Source organism: Gallus gallus, chromosome 18 (genome assembly GCF_016699485.2).
Source record: "Gallus gallus isolate bGalGal1 chromosome 18, bGalGal1.mat.broiler.GRCg7b, whole genome shotgun sequence".
NCBI lineage: Eukaryota > Metazoa > Chordata > Aves > Galliformes > Phasianidae > Gallus > Gallus gallus.
The window spans coordinates 9,573,242-9,596,588 of NC_052549.1; the positions used below are offsets into that span (position 1 = coordinate 9,573,242).

Here is a 23,347-nt window from a genome sequence, read left to right on the forward strand (position 1 = left end):
GCCAAATATACCAAGGGTGCACTCGATCCCCTCACCCAGACCATCAACGAATATATTAAGATATTAAACAGGGCCGGCTCCAACACAGACCCCCTGGGGAACCCCAATAGCTCTGGTCATCCCAGTGAGCACAGCACACACCACCCCAACCCCATGAGAAATGGGGCCAGGAGGGGGGTTTTCCAGCTGCAGGGACACAACCAGGTGACAGAGGCGAGCACTACATACACTGTGCCTGATATACAAAGCCCACACTCCACCCTCTGCCCTCTCTTTTTAACCTCTCTCTAAGGGGTTTGGGGCCCTCTTTCATCTCTGCAGCTCTTTTCCTTCCTTTCATCAGAGGTTTATTACATCATTACAGGATTTTAACTGCCCGCGCGCTGATGAAAGCTGCGCTGCATGAACGAGGTCTGCTTCCTCTCTGCACAGTCCGCAGCAGCAACCCTGATACACAATAATTGCCTTTGAAGGGGAAAAAAAACGAAGCAGAAAAGGACAGAATGACCCTCAGAAAAGGAGCAGGGAATTAGAAAGGCTCTGATGAGTCTCGGGCAGCTCCGGGGCTGGTGCTGGCAGCGCAGCTGGTTTGCTGCAGCAGCTCAAATTTAAGAGGAAAAAAAAAAAAAAAGAATACAATTTTCATCTAACAAGATTTGTCTACAATGTCCCCAAGTCCCGTGGCTCATATAAGTAACACATTTAATGAAATTTCATTTCGTAAGCACGCTATTTCACACACCAGTACTTTTCCCCAACTGCTCTTCCCTTGCGGATTCGCTCACTGAACTGTGCAAGAATGCCACAGTGCCATTTCATAGAGTCATAGGATGGCCTGGGTTGAAAAGGACCACAGTGATCATCTCGTTCCAACCCCCTGCTATGTGCAGGGTCACCAACCAGCAGCCCAGGCTGCCCAGAGCCACATCCAGCCTGGCCTTGAATGCCTCCAGGGATGGGGCATCCACACCTCCTTGGGCAACCTGTTCAGTGCGTCACCACCCTCTGGGTGAAAAACTTCCTCCTAATATCCAACCTAAACCTCCCCGTCCCAGTTTAAAACCATTCCCCCTCGTCCTATCACTATCCCTTCTGAAAGTCAGCAGAGCCACTACCAGCTAACCCTGGTTGGCCCTTCATAGGGATGACTCCACGTTGGCAGCACGCTGCTGGATACACACACTGGCAACATCCAAGCATTTCCTTGGACACAGAACCTTCACTGTGATACAGCAACGGGAACATCAGAGCAGGAATGAAGGAGGCTGCTTGGGAACATCACTGCCCGCCATCAGATGAATGGCTCTGCACCAGGACATGGGGAAGGATCAGCACGCCTTGCTGCTCCACAGCCGCAGCTTGCAGGAGTGTGAGTCACAGCTCGGGTTGCAGGATGCCATGCCCTATGTAAATCCTTTCTGAGAACTGCCCAAGAACACCGCGCACGTAGCTGTGACGGAAGGGGTCAAACCCGGACTTCCCATCCTGCAGAAGGGAGCACAGCCCGCAGTGATCTGCTGGAAGTATTCCCGTGGTTTGGGAGCACGAGGACCCCTGGAGCTGGGATGGCTGTGGGGTGGGGGCAGCACTCTGGAGGGCTTTGTCTGTGCAGAGCAAAGCCAAATAACCTCCTTATCCTTATCGCAACGTGATCCCAGGGTGGGGGAGAAACAGCTTACCACCTTTTCCCACCCAAAGAAAGCAAAGGCAAGGCTGGATTTGCAGTAACCGAAGCCCAGAGATTATCTCACTCACCAAACACCGAGTCTGGACACACATTTCTCTGCAGCTCACACAGATCTGCCTATACTCCATTTCCCATCGGCATGCGGACACTCACGTCCCACTTCACGCACGCAGGAGGAGCCCCCTACCAACTCCCATCAAATCTCACTTGGAACCACATCAACGCCTGCAGCACCTCCAGGGCAGCCCCCATCCAATGGACCCACGGAGCAGTCAGCAGCTGCGTGGGGAGGAATTGAGGCCGGGGATCCCCGGCGCCGCAGCCACAGAGCGCAGCCCGGTGGGTCCGTGCGCCTCCACCCCCTCCAGCCAGCAAAGACAACCGCAGAACGGCACAGCGGGGCGCTTTGGGATCTTGTTGTTGTTGTTTCCACAGCTTTAGCGATTTTCAAGCATGTAAATATGAAGTAAGGGTCAATGATTCAACAGCGATTAAGGCTGAAGCGCTGCAGCTCGTACCCATTAGACTTCAAAAGTACCCATTATGTTCCCAAAGCGTTCCCAGGAGCCCAGCCAAGCAGTGCTCGGGGAGAGCTGCCTCCTCCAAAGGCTCCGCGTACCTCGTGGGCACACCGAGCAGGCAAAAAAAGCAGCAAGAAACAAACAAGAGAATTAACGCGTTGTAGATTCTTAACGCTGTTCCCCCAGAGAGAGAAAAACCACGGAGCCCGATGGAAATTTTCCCTTCTCAAAACCATTTGCGCTATTCGTTTGCGACTACGAAAGAAGATGAAAACATCAAACTGCAGTGGTTTGGGTTTCTGACAATTGCTGGGCTGTCTGCTTTCTCCTCCGTCCCCGGGATGGAGTTTCCGCCCCACTGAACATCAAAACCCCCACAGAGGGGATGCTGGAGAAGCCCTCAGGCTGCTGTGGGAGCCCCGCAGCACACCGTGCCCAGCGCAGGGCTTCCCTCCCTCCCTCCCTTTGGGGAAATGCAAGCTGGCATTTCGAATCCTGAAGCATGCCTAGATTGGAAACATTATATGAAACATGCAATTAAGCAATGCTGTTAAATGACAGAGCCTGGCGTATGGGGATAGCGCTATTCTTTGCAAAAAGGATCGTTTCTTCATCTCAGCCCGCTCCCAATTACAGACAACCAAAGCAGCATTTCACCCTATCTCCAACCAAGATAAAGCAGAGCGGCAATCGGACTAATTCCCTAAATTACCTTTTCTTTGCCTACAGAAAGGCTGCAGTGCAGCAGAACAGCACGCCGTGCCGCACAGAGGATTCACACAGGGCATGGCACCCCCTCCCCACACACACACACCGCGGGCATTGGACACCTGGCCAGCTTCCACCACTCCAAACTGGGAGTTCCTTCTTTAAAAGCTCTCCAAACGGAAAGAGCTGCCAAGGAGCCACTTCACCCCTCGCTTTGGCAGCTGAAATCCTATTAGCCTCCAAAATGAGGAGCGACAGCACGACTGTGGGCTCTCATCTGTAATTAGGGAGGGCACCGAGGGTCAGCTGAGCAGGAACCTCCATATGGCACTGAGCAGCAAGGGCAGGGCAGTGCTCGCTGTGCCCACGCTCAGAGTAAACTCATCTCAGGCTGAGCTGATGATTTCATTTCCCTGGTGCATTAGATATCTAATTATCAATCATTCGTAGCCACAGGCAGACGTGCAAGTGGTTTTGAGAAGTGAAGTAGAAACAGAAATGATGATTCTCGGAACGAAAGCCAGCACAGAGACAGACCCAGAGAGGGGAGAGGAGGTGCACTTCGCACGCACGTGTCAAAACCAAGCCATTGTCAATCACATACGTCACAGCCTGGGTGCCAGCTTAAGAAGGGCATTCCCAAACGCTCTGCGGGTGGTATATGACAGGATGCTTGCCTGGATGGTGCCCAGCTCTACCTATCCGGATGGACAGCTCGCTCTCGTGGTCCGGCCAGCAGGCAGGATCCTGCTCACACTTCTCCTTCGCCACTCGGGGCTCGCAGCTCAAGGCAAACACAGTGGAGGGGGGTCCGCCGAAACCCTGCAATGCAAGAGGCAAATTTAGGCTTTTCCCATGTCTTCCCATTGGCTTTCTCCCAGCCCTGTCCCCAGGGATTGCTCCGGTATCTGCATGGCTGGGAATGCCTGGGAGACAGAGAGCTCATATGTGCCCAGAGGTGCCCCGGTCCTGCTGACCCCGACAAAGGGTTGGCATCAGGGTCCCATTTCTTCAGCATGCATTGAGTTGGCAAGGGAAACAGTATGTTCCAAAATGAACCCGTTTCCTCAGCGTTTAAGTGAGATGTCACGTTCACAACCACCCAGTGTTATTTCCAGAGCCAGAGGGCCCTGGGAGACTCCAGACTCAGCTGGAGTATATCCCTATAGCATTTGTAATCTCCAAAAAACAGCGTGAGATGGCCAAAACCAACACATCCAGCTACGTGCAAAGTCTGCAGGGAGCCGAGCGCACAGCGAGAGGGACCCTGAGCCCTGCCAACCCAGGCAAGGCTCACGCAAACCTGCTGCGCTCAGGGACGTGCCAGAGCATCGGCCAAAGGAATCCTAGCAGCCCTGCTTGTGCTCTGGGACACGTGGCACTGAGCTCTGCCCCCAGGCTGCTCGTTCCCCCCGGAGCCCCATGGTTCCCAGCCAGCAGCAGTGGCACGCACAGGGACGGATGTCACCAGGCAGGAGCACGGGCTCAGCTCTGCGCTGGTGGCAGCAGAAGGAAGGGACGTGCACCGAACAGCCCGCAGCAGTAACGGGAGCCTCGCTGGGTAAGGTCATGTTAAACAAAAATAAAGGTTAAAGATGAATAACTCAGTCGTCTCTTCTCCCAGCATTTGCATAATAAGGTCTGACCTGGGCTATTAATGCTAATCACACACTCGCTGCCGGCCTTCTCTTGCAGTTTAATCAGGGTGCACTCACCTCCTCTAACCCAGCACCCGCAAGCAGCATTGGGGTGGGGGTGGGGGGCTGCTGTTCTGCTTGAGCAGGAACTATTTCTTCCCCAGAAGAGCAGCTGGGCACTGGCACAGCTGCCCGGAGAGTGGGGGTTACCATCCCTGGAGGTGTTCAGAACTGTGGGGATGTGGCACTGAGGGATGTGGTTATGGGCACGGTGGGATGGGTCAGCCTCAGGGACCTTGGAGGGCTTTTTCTAACCTTAATAATTCTACGACAATAGAAGTGATTTGCAGCAACCCCTGGATGGCTGGTGACCAGGAGACACAGCACAGCTTCAGCACTATGGCTCATGATGGGGAGAGAAGAAGAATGGAAGTTCACGGGCTTGCCTTCAGCGTGCTCTCCCTGCCCACGCACAGAGCTACCAAATAGAAACCACCATCCAAACAACTGCAGCTCACGTTAGAGAGGCTTCACCAGCACAGTCCTCCTGAGCTCACACTGCTTCCCTCCACACTTGCAGTCCTGCAGGGCAGCATCCCACAGCTATTTGCTGCACAGCCAATGATTAGCAACACGGTACCCGCAGCTCTGCTTCCATGCAAGCAGACGCAAACTTGAAGGTATTTCAGATGCTTATTGTAAGGTCAGGTCACCTCCCTGCTGGCAGCACAAACACACAACTCCATCAATTGGAAAATATATGAGTGACCTTCAGGAAAGCACACGGTTCTTCCAACTGTGATGGCTCTGAGTCATTTCAGTCCGGTCCCTGCGTGAGTCCCTTAATTGGAATGTGTCAGTGGGTTAAAAAAGCATTAGAAAGAGAAGAGGGAAGTCAACCCACATTAATTAGCTTGTACCACTAATTAGCGTTAACTGAAATAACCACGGGGGCTGATTACTTTCCAAAAAGCTCAAATGCATGGGAGACAGGCACAGGAAGGCCCGCGGAGCTGGGAGGAAACTATTCTGGGCACAGGAGTCCCCACGGCCCTCGCTTCTGTTTGCGGAGCTGCAGCAGAAAAGTCGTTAGGATTTCATGGCCCATTGTGTTCAAAGGGAACACGCATCCTTACAGGCAGCAGAGAACAGTCAATTTCCACCTGTATCCACAATGAAAAGCCAAGGAGGTGCCCAAGAGCATGCAGGGCAGCAGGCAGCACCAGCAGCTCATGCCCTGCGACAGGGAAATCCCATTAGGGGTGTGAAACCCTCACCTGCAGCAGCTACAGTGTGGGGAAGGAGCAGACCGGCAGCAGCCACAATCCCAGTCCAGCTCCCCAGAGGGACCCATGCCACAGATGGGCAGACAGCCCCATGGCCCTGCTGCATGGGACGGGCTTCTCTTCTTCCTCACGTCCTTGCAAGGCAAAGGGATCATACAGAAGGGATCAGCACAGAGCTGTACGGTGGCTGAAGGAGAGCTCTCACCACGCAGCAGGGTCAGGCCCTGCACCACAGCATCCTGGATGCCCCCACACTGCTGATCCGCCCTCCCGCACCAGCTGCCAGCAGAACTGAGTTTAACAGCAACACAGCGGAGCGACGCCTTGAAGGAACAATCTGCTCCTTCCCCACGCAACCAATAAGGGAGAACAAATTAACAAAGAAATGGGGATGACAAAACACGATGCTCCGGCGTGGCGGGGATCAGGCAGTACGGAACCTGGGGGTGCTGCCAACCCATTGCCTTGCTGGATGCTGCCCAGCCGACGCCTTCGGCAGCTCCACAGACACGGACTGCCATCCATCAGCCAGCAGCAGAAAGCATTTCAAGGGGAAAAAGAAATGGGATGGATTTTATGATGCGATTTTAAAACTAAATAAACGTTTCTAACTTATCCGGGAGCTAACACAGAGGAACAAATAAGAGAGGGTAATAAGCGATGTCTTTGATGGTGCCCGGAGGCGCTCAGCTCGTGCTTATTAAAAGAGAGAAAGTGGTAACAGAAAGGGAGGGCAGCAGGAGGGGTGGGCAGCAGCAGGGACATGGAACAGAGCTGTGAGGGACAGAGCAGGGCAGCCCCAGGCCCTGCACAGCCCCAGCTCCCAGCACGGCCACACAGCACTGTGTAAAGGAGAAAGCCAAATCTGTTTTCCTATGCAAACTTATGGGCCTTCGGGTGTTTCAGGTACATCTTGTTTTGCATTTTAATTTGGAGGCGGCTAATAACAGACCAGCAATAACGGGCAGGGCAACAGAAAGGCACTTCAAAGCCAATTCTTCTCAGGCTTGCTAATGAGAGCCAGGTCAGCTCTGCTCACCGCACTGCAACACACGGAGGTGCCTCAGGATTTCTTGCACTTCCCCTGGAGGTCAGCTGGCTGAGGTTTCCTAACACCTGAACCAGAGCAGGCACAACCAGAGGCAGCAATCAGAGCCACCCACAGAGAGCGACCAGCTGCACTGCCAGGAGAGCAGGAACCATGCTAGAAAAGATGATGTATGGAAAAAATAAATGCGTGGGATGCACAGCATGAGCTTGCGTGGTCCTGGTGGGGACACAAAGATCTTGGGGTCTACAAACCCAGCCCAAACCCTAATCCCAACAGACAGCTCCCAGCTAGACCCTTGCTCCCCATCTCTGCAGAACCACAGGATGGTTAAGGTTGGAAAAGACCTGCAAGATGTCCAAGCCCAACCCCAACCTATCCCACTGTGCCCACTGACCACATCCCGCAGTGCCACCTCCCCATGGTTATGGAACTCCTTCAGGGACAGTGACCACACCACCCCCTGGGCAGCTGTGCCAGTGCACTACTGCTCTTTTGGGGAAGAAAGGTTTCCTAACATCCAACCTGAACATCCCCTGGTGCAACATGAGGCTGTGATCTCTCATCCTACTGAAGCCCCAGGGCTGGGGTTGCAGTGGGTGGGGATCACCTTTCCCAGGCATCACAGCAAGAGTCCATTGGAGACCTATCAGCACCGACTCATAGGGCCGGACCTGAGCACAGCCACATTTTCAGCCTCCAATAAAACAATCAATCCTATAATCATTCAGCCCCAGCAAGACCGTACCTTTACCCCACAGCTCTCCAAGGGGGCTCAGCCCACCGCCCCCAACCCCACAGCCTGCACTACGCTCACCCAAATACACCCCAGGGCCGGGACAGCCGGGGGGGGGGAGGGGGTCCGGGGCTCCCATTGCCCACGCTGAGCATCTCCCATCTGCCTCCCGCCGCACTGCATCCTCCCACGTCCACACAGCCCGTAGCTATGGCAGCGGGAATGGGGAAGGGAAGGTTCGTCCCTGGATAGAAAAAAAGAAATCAGCATTTGTTCATCAGGTTTGCTCCAACAGCATCTTGCAAGGAGACAACAGCAAAGTGGAGGGGCTCCTCCTGTTGCAAAGCGACAGCAAAACTTCCCCTTAAGAGCCGGGACCAAGAGAGCTTAAGTGAATATTAAGGATATCAGTTTATCTGTAACTAATGTAATACTATTGCCAGTACATTTTATTCACTGCTAATTATCAGCCACTTTGATAACTCATAATTCTTCCAAATTGCAAACAGCAGCTCTAATCATCGCTCCCCGCTGATGAGCTGTGGGAATAAATCAATCCTCCTCCCACATCTCCCAGGGGATGGGGACAGTCCCACGGGGTGACCCGCAGCACCCCGGCCGGGTGTCCCACGAAGGCACACAAGATGGTAAAAGAGATATTTTTGGTCAAAGCCAAAATAGATGGGTCTTTCTCCGGGGCTCTGCCTTTCCAGGAGGGAGCACAAACACCGCAGGAATGTTGCTGGCACGCCGTTCCCAAGCCCCTAAGGAATCCCAGGGGGTTTGTTACATAACGTGATGTTTTGTAAAGAGCAATATTTAACGTGGCAGAGGGGAAGGAAGTTTTTGTAACCTCTGCCATTCCAAAAAACAAAGACACGCAATCAGAGCTTTGCTTTTTCCCTGCGATCCAACTGAAAACAACTTGTTAAACAAACAAGACCTCCTCGGCAAAAGGAGAAGACAAATGGATGTCACCAACCTCCTTCTCCAAGAAGGCTTGGAGGACCTTCGGACCCAAGCAGCCCTTTGCTTAGCAATCATCTCAGAAGCCCCAAATCCACCTCTGGAGTGAGGACAGCGGGGCTGGCGGTGGCGACACCCAGAAGCGCACACATGGAACGCAGCCATCCTGCTGTCCTCCAGCTGCAGCCAGTTGGAACAATTCCCCCAGAGATGGCTCTGCCCATTGCCATCACTTGGCACAGCAGCACCGAGCCGGCGCTGCAAGATGAGGTTTTAATTGTGAGCAATAAGCCTGTAAGCCACCCACGGGATTAACCGAAGCTTTCGCTCCTCATGCTTAGCGAAGCCTAACGGAGCAGCTCTGCATCCTGCCCCGATCTTTGCCTCCTCCTCACCTTGCATATTCAGAACGTGGCTCTGTGTATTTTTGCAGCCTCTATCACACGAGACTTCTCGCAACAGTAAGGAAAAAAAGCCAAGGGAACTTCAATTAACAGCTCATTTTCACACTGTATGCTTCTCAGGAGCGATTTGCTATCGGTGCAGATTGAATTGATGGGGAAAAAAGGGAAGAGCAGGTCCAGGAAGGGCTGGCAGAACATTGCTCCTCAGCCACAGCCCCTTCCCCTGCAGCAGTGCACCTGAGCCAGCAGCAACAGAGCATCATCCCAAGATAGAGCCTGCAGCCAATTCGCTCCCCAGCTCAAGGTTCTCCTGCTCTTTCTTTCTCCCAGGGGAGATGCAAGCTGCTCGGGGCGTCTGCAGGAGGTGAAGGAGCCCCATGCCTCCCCAGCACCCAGCAGGACGGGCCCTTCCATCTCCAATTAGTTTGTTAATTCATTACAAGAGAGAGGCGTAATGAGGAACGAGGCACTTCCTAATTACCGCCAATGAGAAGCTAACAGATTTCTCGTGCACTTTGGGAGTGCAAGGCAGCAAGGCTGACCCAGGGCTGCCTCCATGGGGCACAGCTGGATTTGGGGCCTGCCCTTCACCAGCCACACAGCCTGCACTCGTCCTTTGCATTCAAGGATACTCCGTTCACATTCTGGATACCAACACAGCTTCCAGCAAAGGAACCCAGCTCTGCTGCACCAGCACAGAGCGAACCCAGCAGGGCTCAGCATCTCCCCCCTCCTCATGCTCCCTGCTGGTAAATAGGGCAGCACCCACACACACAGAGGAGCACACCTCCCCTCCTTGCTTATTCTACCAAAACCTGTAAAAAAACACTGCCTGGGTTTTCACAACTCAGCTCCATTGGTGGCTGTAAACCTGCACAGTGCTGCTCCCCTCCTGGCTGCATCTCATTCTCTGCAGCCCAAGCACCCATGAAATAACACTTACTTATATGTGCTGCGTTTACCTCACCTATAAAGTCCTGACAGGCCCTAAAATAAAAAAAACAGCATGTGAGAAATGTAAAACAAGCACAAGATGCCTTTCCAGCCCGCAGCTAAGGAAGGGCTCGTGTGGCAGCTCCTCATTTTGCATTGGCTGCGAAGCCTGAGAGCACCACATTAACATCACCTCACCTTCACCCTCTCGTTGATCGTTAGAGCGGGGCAGGAGGCAGGAAGACGCATCGCAAAGGCTTTCACACCTGAACTGTGACATCCTGAGGCAGCACCCGGTGCCCCCCTTTGCCCAGCCAGAGGGGGAGGGACAGCCAGGTGGGCACAGCACCGTGAGAAGGGTGAAAAGCCAACACACAAACCCTTTTCGCAGGCTGCTCCCCACCACGCTGGGCCGTGCAGCAGCAAGGTGTGGGGCTGTGTCCCCTAACACGGGCACTGCTGTCCTCACCACGAGGCACAGCATCAGCTCCTTGCAGCCCATGTGCAGAGCAGGCAGCACGTCGAGCAGATCTGGGTGAGTCACAGCTCACCCCGAGAGCGGGCTGACATCGTGCTGCGTTTCTAGATGGATGCAGATAGATTTTCTGTGCTCTGCACTGAAAGCAGCCTTCCTCCCCCTGACAGTTCACCACCCAACCGATTGGAGCTTGACTCTCTCCTTTCCCTTAATGGCAGGTTCACATTTCGCAGTGGGGGCATTCATTTGGGTGAGGCCAGGAACAAATTCTAAGGCGGATTTGAAGATGAAGGAACAGACGAGGAGCCATCAATAGCACTCATGGTACCACGGCTGCACAGGGCCTCTTGCAGGTGCCCAAAATGAGTGCGTAAAACACTGCCGAAGCTCATCCTACAGCTGAGGATGCTTCTCCCCACTGTGAACTGGCACCACGATCCCCAGACAGGAACCAACCCTGAGCCCTCCGCTGAATCACTGCATACCCCAAGTTGGAAGGGACCCACAAGGATCACCGAGTCCATCCCTAAGGTACAGGGACAGCACGTGGAGACACTGCTGCAGTTCCCACTGCCACCCCCACTCAGCCCCACAGCAGCTCAATCCAGAGGAAAAGCAAAGCAATCAGCAGTGCATGCTCCAGTTCGGTCAGCAAAGAGCTCACTCTGCCCAGCATCCAGCAGAACTGCCCCTGACAGCAACAACCCCCCCACGTTACCACTCAGATGCACCCAGCAGATATGGGGGAGATCTGTTATTCTCAGCCAGCCCCTACGCAGTGACTGAAATGCAGCAGGACAGAGAGCAGCCCCACTTTGACTGGAGCCTTATCAGCAGGTAACGGTAACCAGAGGGAAATGGGCACGTTATCATGGGCAGAGATGCACAGCATAGAGGTAATGGGGGAGAAGCATGGCTGGATCAGTGCTGGCAGCTCACTGGATCAAACCAGGGTCCCCCAGCCCTGGCTTTTGCAGGACTGTACACCTCCTGCTGTCAGCAGCTCCCACCACTGCGGGGTCAAAGCACTCAAGAAATATCATTTACTTAAATGGAAGCTTGCCTTGGGGAGCAGGACCAGCAAGATGCTGTCAGAGGAGAACTGGTGTCCACCAAGGATCCCATAGGTGGGTTCAGGGAAGTGCAAGGACCTTCCCCACGTTACCAGCTCCCAAAGGTGGTCCCCTTTCTCAGTGACCACTGTAGGATCCCCCCTGCCAGAGCCAGCAGGATGCGGAGCAGACCAAGCAGAAGGGCTGCTGTTTGTTTACCCTGAAGCAAAGGAAGTCGGATCAAAGCAGGAATGCAGTCAGGCTGCAGCTCACCAACCCCATCCCATCCCTGCTATGAGGCAAAGGCTCCACTCCTGCAGCTCCTGCACACAGAACATGAGCTCGGCTGGCATCTGGAGCAAGCCTGAACCCCCAGCAGTGAGCACAGCTCACAGACACACGAGTTTTGCAACCATGCAATTACAGGCCTGCCAGCTCCCACCTTCTGCAGAAGCATTTTGGTTGAACCATCACCACCCTGCCCAACAAGCAGAGCTCCCCAAGCAGGGGCTGACCACAGAATGAGCTGCAGAGCATCATCTCCTTCTGCTGCACAGCTCCTCCAGTGCCCCAGGAATCACAGTCAGCAATCCCCTGCTCCAGGTCCACACCCAACACAGCTCAGGTCTGTGCTCCCAGGCCTTGGGCAGCTTCAGTCCCATGGCCAAGAACTCAATAAGCCAGATAACACACTGCACACACACGTCCTTTGGTTAACACAACACAAAGCCTCCACCTACTACAGCAATGAGGACGTGCAGCTAATTAACTTTCTAGGAGTTGCAGATGAACAGGAAAAAGCACATTAAGAGTGGGAACTCGTGATGGGCGCGTCTCAGGGGAATTAACAGATTGCATCAGAGGAATTTTTATTCTGTTTATAAATTGATGCTGGTGATGAGCCCCAGCACAGCCCATCACCCCACGGATTAACAAAGCCATCAGCTCCAGCCCCACGCAGATCCCACAGGAGAGCTGCACTGCTGCTGCCTTAAACGTGGGGCTGGCAGGGATTTGGGAAGCAGTGCATACCTCCTCCGGGCACATCCTGAGCCAAACTGCAGATCCCATTGTTACTATGTGGGACGGTGTCCCTGAGATGTCTGTTTACTGTGTTCTCCATTCCTTCCCAAGAGCGCTCCCCAAAATAGCCTAAAATCCACAGGGCAAAGTGCTCGATCCCAGAATGGATTCTAAAGAAAAGCTCACATACATCACTGGTTTTGCTGTGCTCACCCAGGCCAGCACACACCGAGACCCCACTGCGGTGCTCAGAAACACGTGGATGAGAGGCAGGAGGACAGCACTGCTCTGCTGTGAGGGGGGGGATCAATGGGATCTGGCCCCTGCTACACCACGCATGCACTCACTCCTCCCTCACTGACCCCTGGCCAAGCTCCTCAGACTCCCACCTGCCCGTCAAGGCGTCACACAGCTGCAAACAGCAGTGTGAGAACCTCCAGATCAGATTAGAAACATCACCCAAAGTGCTGGGCACAATTCTGCCATGCAGGGTCCTCTCACAGAGCACCTGCCAACCCAGGAGAAAGGCTTTTAAAAGGCACTTTAGGTACTATTTGCTGTAAATCTAAGGAATGCTCCACCCAACACATGCAGCTTTATTGATTTACTCTGCAGTCAGAGAAAACAAACCCTGTATCTAGCTGGCAAGAAAACAAGAAATTCGATCGAGGAGATATTTCCAGGGCAGAATTACAGCCTCCCTCCACTCATCCTTTACCCAAACACTGCTCCAGCTATGGCTGGGGTCCCCTGCAGCCCCCTGGTAGGGTACCCATGAGCTGCTGCCCACCTGACATCCCCTTCACACGCCCAGCATAGCGCAAGAGCCCACCGGACATTTTCAGCCCCACAAGCCTTGAGGTAGAGGAGACAAAGGTGATTAAGCATCGTTAACCCATTTAGCATGATGACCCCAAAGCAGAGAGGATGTCACACAGCCGGGCAGCGGAAGGAACCATGTGGTTAATGGGAAGGGCGGACGCACACGGCGCATCGGGGTGACGCAGCCCACGAGGGTCTGAGCCCTGCAGTGATTTATCTCCAGATGCATTTTCTCTCCCTTCCCTGACTTGTACCATCTTCCCTGTTCCACCAGCGCCAAGTTTCGCTCGCTCGGAGGAGACATTAAAGGGCAGTGATCCAGAAAAGGAAGAAGCAACAGAGCTCCTGCAAGCCACAGCTCTAACACAGGCTGTGCCCCACGTGCCCCCACCTGGACACGAGAGCAGTAGTGGGCACTGGGACTGCCTGCAGTCCCTGCCTGAGACTCGCTGGCCTGGCTATCAGAGGCTGCTCAGGGTCCAGCAGCACAAACATGAAAGCAAAACGCATACATGCATGCGTGCAAGGATTTAGGAGCAAAAGCAGCCAGGGAGCGTTTGAAGATCAGGGGCAGAGAGCTGGCTGCGTCTTTCAGACTGCTGCACAATTCCTTTGGGAGGAGTAAAGCCAGAGAAAGAACCCAACAGTGGGAGCACAACACATCACACACACCAGAAGGCAGCAAAGTCAGCAGAGCTGCAAGACAGATTTGAAGGATGAGAATAATACTCCTTAGCTCCAGTGTTCTTGTGTGCTAGCGTAGACCAAAGGCAGCTACTCGGCCTTAGGGACCCTTTGTGCAGAGCGCTGTGCCAACGCACAGCTATGATTAAGCAGGTTCCACTTCAAAGGCTCTGATTGTTACCCTCAGCCCCAGTGCTTTCTGAGCAGAGGGGAGAGCTCCTCACCCCCACCCCCTGCCCCTCCAGGGTACAGCAACACCCTGTTGCAGAACCGGCTCTGCTGAACGTGACACGGAAGGAGGTGGTTTGTAGCATAAAGGAGATGCCCACTGCTCAGGGTTCTGAGGTCTGTCTTGCAAAGGCCACCCCAAGCACACCCAAACACCGTGTTACACCTTGCTGTCCCCTGCCAGCTCTATGGACTCAGCTAAAGGACAAGCAAACGTGCTAAAGCCTTCGCACAGGGAAGCCACGAACAATAAAGATGTAATAGATTAAATCTGTCTTTTGTAGAGAATTTAATGACTACAGCTGTTCAGCATCATTAACCACTTTGTCTTGGCTTAACCCCACCCCCCCCCCCCCCAGCACTGCTGCTGAGCAAACAGCCGGGTACCAACAGAGCTGCTGCTGGCTGCAGGGGGAGCGAGGCCGTGCTCCTCACCTGGGAGCAGCTCTGGGGTGATAAGGAGTCATTAAAAGCTTTTAGGACCCGTTGCTATACAGCACGGCAATGAAGGAGGGGTGCCAGGGATGGGCAGGGCTCTCTGCCAGAGCTGCATATGGAAATGGCTCCTCCTGCCCAGGGCTGGTGTGCCCACTGCTCTCATCAACGTGCCTCTATCTCCTAATTCCAAGAGGAGGGAGAAAAGAATAAAGAAAGATCAAGACTGCAAGGTGTTAACTGATGTAGAAAGAAGCAAGGCTTGGTGAAGGTGGAGAGCTCAACAGCAGCACAAAGAGCTGCGCAGGAGGCAGCAGCTCTTCTCCCATCGGGACTGGGCTGGATGTTGAGCCCCAGCAAGACCAACGTGTTTCTAACACACCTGGCACAGACCCTGGTCACCACTCCATCCTGCTCTTTGCAACGCAAGAATTTCATGCCCCAGTGCTCTTCCCCCTCCACGCACTCCCATTTCAAAATGCACACCAACACAAAGCATCAGCCACCGGGAAGGAGCGGGCTTTGCATTGCAACTGTTTGTCTGTTCTGTTGAGAAACACCAGCATCAGGCAGCTGATCAAACACACGGCCCCAGCAGCACCACACAGCCACGGCAAACCAGTGCTGCAGACCTCGGGTTGCACAGAGCAGACACAAAAGGCACAGACCTGCTGGTGATGCAGCCCCCCAGCGCTGCACAGTGCATGGCCAGCACCCCCAGCTCTGCACAGTGCTGCTGCTGAGAGGTGCTGAGCAAAGGCACACAGCCCCAGAGCACAGCATGACTTCTGGGAGCACCGAGAGGAGGCAGGGAGAGATCTGGCACATAGGGGAGGCTTGGAATGCCAGGGCGTGGGGAGCACTGACAGCCACAACCAGCAGCCCTGCCACTCCTCGAAGGGAACAACATCTCATGCTCCTCATCACAAACAATCCTACTTGCACTAAAATAATTGATGGTATTCAAAATCCATGCGGAGGGTTTTCATAACACCCTTACAGATGAAGCCATTCGTAGGTTTTCAGCCGTAGAAGTCCAACAGAGCTTCTGATCTATTTATTTATTTTTTTTAATAATACTCTTAGACAGGAGGGTGGTTCATTCAATTCCGAGATGCTCACAGGGCTGGCAGCTCTGCAAATTAAACCTCTGGGCTGAAACAGAAGGTCACACCTGAGCTGTTTGCAAAGTGTTGCCAGTGCGAAGAACAAAAGCAGAAGCGTGGAAAATAAAGGAAGCAAAAAGGAAAGAGCACAGACAGCCTAAAGCTGCATTCAGTACAGGCAGAGCCAGGGAGTCTTGGGGAAAGGAGAGTTTCATTAGATCTGTGATAGAAAACAGTCTGTATCTGGCTTCTGTCACAGCACAATCCAAAGGAAGCACAGAGGATGGACAAAGTGTGTGAGTTTTCATGGCTTGGGACTGCCAGCAGACCCAGCAGCACTGCTCCTCTGCTGTCTGTGCACAGCTCCTGCATCCACCCCACCCCACAGCGAGCAGCGCCACACTCAGCTCCATGAGCCCCACGCTGCAGGAAACAGGAACGTCACACTGAGGTGAGGAACACGTTCCTATCCCAAACAGCAACCCAGAGCACACAGGTACCACTGGGTCAGCCCCACGGTGTGCGCATCAGGCACAGGGCAGGCAGAGCCTTGGGAGTGCACTTACCAGCACCGGGATGAGCAGGTCGGCGAAGAACACAAAAGCTGCTCCCAGAGCAAAGCCCACAGCCACGGGGAGGAAAGCGAAGGCTCCAAAGCTGCCAGAGTGCTCGGCCATCTCGATAGCCGGGGCCAAGAGGGACCAGTAGGAGGCGGCCAGCATGACCTAGGAGACAGAAGGTGAGTGGTGAGAGCACGGGGACCACACTGCTCTGCTCCCGTGGGCCGAGAGCCGAAGTCCCCGTGGGCATTATTGCGCTCGGCCACGCGAGCTTTGTGGCTGCTGTAACCCAGCACCACCACCACCATACCCAGCACCCAGCCCAAATGCATCACTCAAGGATGGAGAAGGAAGGCTTTGCCATCAGTTTGCACCGAGAGTGTTTTTCTTGGCTCAAGCCTAAGACGATGAGAGAAGCACACGAGATGCTTAGGGGAATTTTCTGGGGAATATGCACAGCCACAGCAGTCCTTCAGATGGGAGCAGCTGCAGAGCAGGAAAACCTCCCTTATCCCTGGGGAGCAGCCAGGCACTGCCCGCTCTGGGCACAGATCCCAGCAGAGCGCTGTGCATCACTTAGTGCTTAGCAGCAGCACAGGAGAGGGAGAAAGAACTGTCCCAGGAAAACAGAATTTGGGACCTGTGGGGTTTTTCCAACCCAGCCCAGAGCAGCGCAGGTGCTGTTGCAGCCATTTGCTCCGGGTGTTTCCCAGATTAGAGAACAGAAAGCCAAGCAAGGCACCGCTTCCACCAGCTTATGCTAAAGAACCTATCGCCAACGTGGATTTTATCCCCTTATCTCTTCCTCTGCTTTGCTGCATGACGCACTGGGCTGAGTTAATTGGAAATCACCAGCCCAGCCCCAGCGACAACGCTGCAGCTCACCTGGGACCAGCTCTGGGAAATGACCCCATTGGGATCAATGATAATTTAGTCTCTATCCAAAAGCCAGGCTTAATAGTGGGGGGGGGGGGGAAGGGAAGAGATGTGAAGCAGAGGTAGCGAAGGCAGCAGCTGGATGCCCACTGTTCCCACTGCACAGATGGGTCTGTGACACCGGGATGAGGACAGAGACCATGGGGGGAGCAACCTTTCCGGGGTCTCCATCCCCACCAGTGGGGATGCTGTGGGATGCTGCTCTCCAGCCCACAGACCCCACAGGGTGTAAGGGATGCTCTGCCAGCTGCATGGTGCTCAGAGGAGGTCCTGCTCACTGTATGAGCATCCTCCTGCAGAACAGAGGTGTGTAATGAACTACCCCGCTTTAAATCATTTTTATAGAAGGAGTGAGATGCCTATTGCTGTAGACACCAGTCCCTGAGGGATTGTGTAAATCTCAGCTCTCTATGAGTAAGAAGAAAGCAGGCTGTCATGTCAGACTTAACCACAGCTGTCAAACTTCATATTTCAAATGCCACCTCCTTTAAAAAACAACAACACACCCCAACATGGAAACGCTGGGAAAGGCTTTGCAGAATTATATTGTCATCTTATGTTAAGATATCATTCCCCACGTGAAGCAGAGGGCTGACACAGCTCAGCCTCCAGATCGCATTACCACTGAAGTCAGCAGCATCAGAGCTCCCCCAGCCCTGCTACATGCAGCCCCCAGAGGAGCAAGGCACAGCTTGAGGCCAAACCTCACCAGCTCAAAGAGCAGTGCTGGGCTGCACCAAGAGGCTGGCTTTGCTCAGGAAGGAGAGGGACTCGTTTCTGTGCCCGGGCTATCAGCATGACAGTGAACCCCTATAGCCACTCTGGAAAGAATGGCAATGGTTTTTCAGTTGTGGGACGTTCAGATGACCCTCCCATCCTACTCCCAGGGTCACCAACCCTCTGCCTTTGGCACACAGTGGTTATGGCCACACAGAGCCCAGGACCCCCCCCTCCCCCTCCATAGAGGCAGAATACAAACCCCACGGCATCACAGGACAAGAGATGTCCAAAGCAAAAATAAGAGAGGTTGATCTCCCCTTCCAGCATGCACCGTGCACTCAAGAGAAAGCCCTGCCTGCATCCTGCTCAGATCAACAGAGCACGAAGCCATTCCCACCGAGGACAACTTCTGCACAAAGCCTTCCCACCGCATTTGCTGGCAGTGCACAGCGGTCTGCTCAGCTGCACCAAAAGCAGGAGCCCAGCGCTGGGCTGGCACGGGCACATACTGCTCCTGCCAAACCCTTAGCAGAGCCTTCGTGCTCCGGAGCTGAACTGCAACAACACCATAAATCCACCAGCTTTGGGAAAACAAAGGGAGGATGGGGAGGAGGAGGCCCAGCAGAAGGCGGCTGTGCACCCAAAGCACCCCCAGGCTGCAGGGAGCCCAGCTCCTCCTTACAGCAGTCAGCACACCCAGACACAGCAGGTCTTCTCAGCCAGGAGCACAGAGCACATGTGCAGGGTGGGCTTGGTTTCATTCCCTTGCTTTATAGCTCCGTAGCAGCAATGCCACAGGTGCAGGACTTTCCACAGCTGAGATTCACAAGATTGAGCTCCAAGAAGCACGGGCTCCTGTGGGCTCAGAACCCAATTGCCTCACACCTGGACAGCCTGGTGCCATGGAGGACGAGTGAAGCCAGTCCTGCTTCTTCATACTGATGGGAAATCGCCCAAAACGTGCCAGTCCATAACCACAGCAACACTGCCCAGGTACCCACCAGCACCAGCATCTCCATCCAGGGGAGGACTCAGCACCCGAAGCTCCCCACAATGCTGCAGCCCCAGCTCTGTGTTTCCCTTCCCCACCCCAAGCGGGGTGCCGTGGTGCCACAGCTGGGCACAGCCACCTGGAAGCACACTCATGTCCAAATTAAAGCTCTCATTCTCTGCAGGACTCTTCTCGGCATCGTGCTTCTGCGGTGGGAGCGCAGCTTCAGAGGAAGCAGCCCCATGAATGGCGCACAGATGGGACAACCCAAAGGGAGATTCCCCCCCAACAAAACAGGAAAGAGAACTGGAAGGTGTGAGATTGGCAGGATGCTCCCCCAGTGGACTTCAGTGCCTGACTTCATTAAGGCTCCAGCAACAAGAACCAGCCTCAGCAGACCTGCATAAATTACCCATGCTGTTTTAAGCAGCGCTGAAAGGGAATATTCAGTGCCAGACTCGTCTGGTACAGCATGAAGAGTGTGTCTTCATGAGTTTTCTGCTTCACCTGGGATAAAAGAAACCAAACTGCAGCCCAATGAAAGGAACAGCCACGCAGGGGATGAGGACTGGTAGCGTTCATACGGGCATCAGCCCCTTGATGTTCAGAGAGCACAGCACCTCCAGGACAACACAGAGATAACAGGGAACGTTTCAGAAAGAAAGGTCTTATTGAAGAATATCAGATTTAAGAGAAATGCCAGAATTCCACATCAGCTGCCCCAGTAAGCAAAGCCTGGTCTCCATGGAAACACACCGCCTCTGCGTGCCAAACCTGCTGCTCTCCGTGGTTTGCACGGAGGGAACTGAGGCAGACAAACAGCCAGGTGCTCAGTGGGCAATGGGGTGGAAGCAGCCGAGCATCCCCTCCACTGCAGCTCTACATGGGCCGCCCAGTGCAGGCAGCTGCACCAAAGGGGAGAGGTGAATGTGCTTTACTTTGTGGCCGTGCCCCAGCTCAGGGCATTACAGCAATGTGAGCACGGGCCCCAGCTTGCACTCGCTCCCCCAGGGCAGAGGTGGACCCGCAGGGTGAGCTGTGGCTCTCCAGGTCCCCAACCACACCAGACCGTCCCCCTCGAGTCACTGGGGTGCCCCCAGCCCTGTCCTCCTGGCTCAGCCAGCGGTGGCGGGGAAGCCTTGAGTTCACTCCTGCTATTTCACAGTGAAAGCTCCCAAGACACAAGCAGGGAAATTGCCACCAGCGGGACAGAACTACTGCTGTGACCCATCTCACAAGCAAACCTGGCCCAGGAGAGCACGGCACACTCCCCAGCAGCCCTATCAGCGGCTCTGGGGATGCCACGCTGAGCACCAAAGCGGTGCAGTTAGAAGCCATGCAGCACACGAAGCGAGGAGGTTTTCTGGCTCCAGCAGAGCGCAGGGGAATGCAGAGAAACCCAACAGCCCAGATTTCAGAGCTCGCACCACAGATAAAGAGAAATTCAGTTCTGTCTCTATTCCAGCACTCAGAGACATAGCCTGTATATATTGGCAAGAGATTTACATCAAAGAGACGGCGTTTAGCAGAAATTCCTTGCAGCAGGAGAAGCAGTCCCTGATCACTGTCTGAAGAAACATTTTCTTTTTTCCAGGGCAGAAAAGAGAGAGAACGGCACAAACTGCTTTCAGAACGGGCTGCTCACATCCTGCTCTTCCTCCCCACAGTCAGAGAGCACAGAGCACCCACGGACCGCCTGCTCTCCTCTGCTGGAGGGGAATCAGCGTGCCCAGACAGGGGCTGACAGCACTGCCCAGCTGCAGAGAGCAAAGCCTGGCTAACAGAACTCTGTTCTGTCACTTGGGGTAACCCCCCGTGGGCACAGGGGGCAGTTTCAAGGTGTGCGGTTAAGTGCTGCCTTTGCAGGGAGGCACTTTGGTCCCTTAGCAGACCAAAGGCAGAGTGCTACAGGCACATCTGGAACACATCGAGCAGAAAGGACAAAGTTCCAAGCTCCAGAGCCTTTGCCACGTCGGTGCTGCCCCAGCACTCAGCCCTGGGGTGCACAGCTGCTCCCAGAAGGTGCAGTGGTTCCATCACCTCCTCTCCGAGGCCCTCTGGCAGCAGAGCAGGGCTGCTCAGCTCATGCTTGGCACAGGCAGCTCCCCAGAACCAGCAACCCATAAACAGCCACGAGTCACAGCTGGTGGCAGTGCTTCCTGCAGCGGGACCTTGCAGCCCATCCTGCTGGCGTTCCCTGCAGACCCTGCAGTGATCTCAGGAAGACTTCCCTTTCCTGCTCCCAGCACAGCAAACACAAGGAAGCTGTGGAAAAGCCAATGTTTGTAGGACATCTGCTCTGCTGCTGAGCCACACCTCTGCCACACGGGGATGACTCAGTGACAGCATTGGGGCTAACGCAGCGGCTGTCAGAAGGCAGCAGCACCCAAAGCACATCCTGGTACCCGATCTGATGGGGACAGAAGTGCCACAGCTGAGCAGTGGGATGGGGACAGCAGGAAGCACCTGACAGCATCTCCCTGACTTGCAGATGAGCTGCTCATAGGGACAAGGTCGTGTCTGGCAGAAAGGCAGCTCAGAAACCAAACGCTGGAGCTAAGCTCCAGAACAGGCAATTCCTAAAACGAGTGATTGATTTATAAAAGATGACCCAAGAATTTCTTGCACCAGACTATCTGAATTATTCATATCCCTAGCAGGTCACTGATATGCTCCAGAAAAACCTGCTAGGAAGCAAACCAGGTTCTGCAGAGCTTCACCTTACCTGCCTAGGCATGGGAGCAGCTCCTGCTGACCCCAGCACAGCTGGGTTTGACTCAGGCATTTGGAACAGAGGAAGACTTGTGATCCCCAGGGCTGTAAACAAACTTCACCGTGATCAACAGGGTTGCAGTGTTTGGGAACGCACACGTAGCATGGAGCCCTGCTCGACACACAGCATCAGTGCTAGCAGTTACACGCTGTAGGACAGACAGGCTCCTGCTTCATCCTGAAAGCTGGCAGCAGCTCCCACACTCCAGGTGCCAGGACACAACGAGAGGGCTCTGGCCGAGCCCTTTGCTGTGCATCCAGGGGCACTGGGAATGCGCAGGGCAGAGGGAGGCAGCTCTGGGCTGGGCAGAAGGAGCTGCCTCCAACCTCTGCTAACACAGCAACGGATCTGACAGCACACGGGAAGTCCAGACACCCACGGCCAAACCACTCCTGAAATCCTTCTTCGCAGCCAGCTCCCACAGCACATCCTGGCACTCAAGGCAGCGATGCCAGGAGCATTCCTCAGGGCTTCCTACCAGCGTCGATGCGCCCTCCTAAAGCCTTCAGGTGCTGACAGGTTGGTGTCTGGTATTTCAGGTCACTGAGACACACCGGCACTGCGGGAAAAAGCAGCACCGTCCACCAAACACCGGCAGCCAGAGAACATCTACAGCTCTCACACACAGAAAACAAATGTGATTTATTGAGTCTGAATGAGCCTCCACTTGCTCATAAACACCCCAGAGTCTGGGCGGTGGGAGAATTCTATGTTCACAAGCCCCAGCACAACCTCAAACCACAGCTGACGCCACAGTTTCACCTCTTCCTTCAGGACCTAGCAAGCACTACATTTACTGTACGCCCTTGATTTACACTTCACTGCCTTTATTCTCCACGAGTTTAAGCACCTCAGCTCAGCAGGGCAGCAAGAAGTGAGCTATGCACACTAGCCTGCAGAACAAGAGCTCTCCAATCCAACTGAACTGCTACAGGACAAGGAATTCAGGAGCCCAAGGAGGTGAAAAGAGCATAACCCTAAAGCTGGCTCCCTCACACCCCCAGCCAGCACTGTGCCATGCCCCTCCACTGCCACACCACAGCAGCAGGTAAGCACCAGGGGATGCTAACAGCAGCAAGCAACCAAACGATGCGCAGAGAAGCAGCAGAGATGTCAGCATGAGAAAGCACAGGGAGGCACTGAGCAGGAGGAGGATGCAGCACTTACCCCCGCAGCAAAGCCCAGGCTCCCATCCAGGATCCGCCTCTGAAACGACAAAATGAACACAAACCACAGCATTTACTAAGGGCACAACAGGCAGAGTGCAGCCGCCCCACAGAGACGCAGAGGGCGGAGGCAGCTCTGCTGGTGCCACGCTAAGGTGACTTTCTTCTTCCCATTTTTGCAACCCAAGCAATTGCCATGCAGTCACACAATGTGCAGCGCTCCAATATCCAGCGCTGCAGCCGCCCTCCTGGAGCAGAGCTGTCCCCTCCAGTGTCACCCAGAGCCTGAGGGCTGTCCTGCCTACAACTTCACGTACCAACCCCCCAATGCTGCCCTGTGATCACCCCAAGGATGCAGGGGGCAAACTAGAAGCCATTTGTACACCACTGCCATTCATCTCTCCTCCCTTGAAGGTTTGTACTCCTCTAACAAAGTGCTGCTACAAA

At 54.3% G+C, this 23,347-nt stretch overlaps 1 protein-coding gene across 3 annotated transcripts in view; it reads right to left on the reverse strand.

Moving 5' to 3' along the window:
* Positions 1-23,347, reverse strand: part of SLC39A11 (solute carrier family 39 member 11) — a 59,879-nt gene that overhangs the window by 34,691 nt on the left and 1,841 nt on the right. For 2 of the 3 annotated variants that reach the window (XM_040649800.2, XM_025141834.2), the window contains exons 3-5: positions 22,902-22,940; positions 16,321-16,479; positions 3,615-3,738 (exon numbers count right to left, since the gene is read on the reverse strand). In XM_040649800.2, the coding sequence (XP_040505734.1) occupies positions 3,615-3,738; positions 16,321-16,479; positions 22,902-22,940 (322 nt within the window). Of the gene's footprint in view, positions 1-3,593; positions 3,739-16,320; positions 16,480-22,901; positions 22,989-23,347 lie in introns of those variants that run through there. The other variant, XM_046902187.1, reaches the window with a different exon arrangement.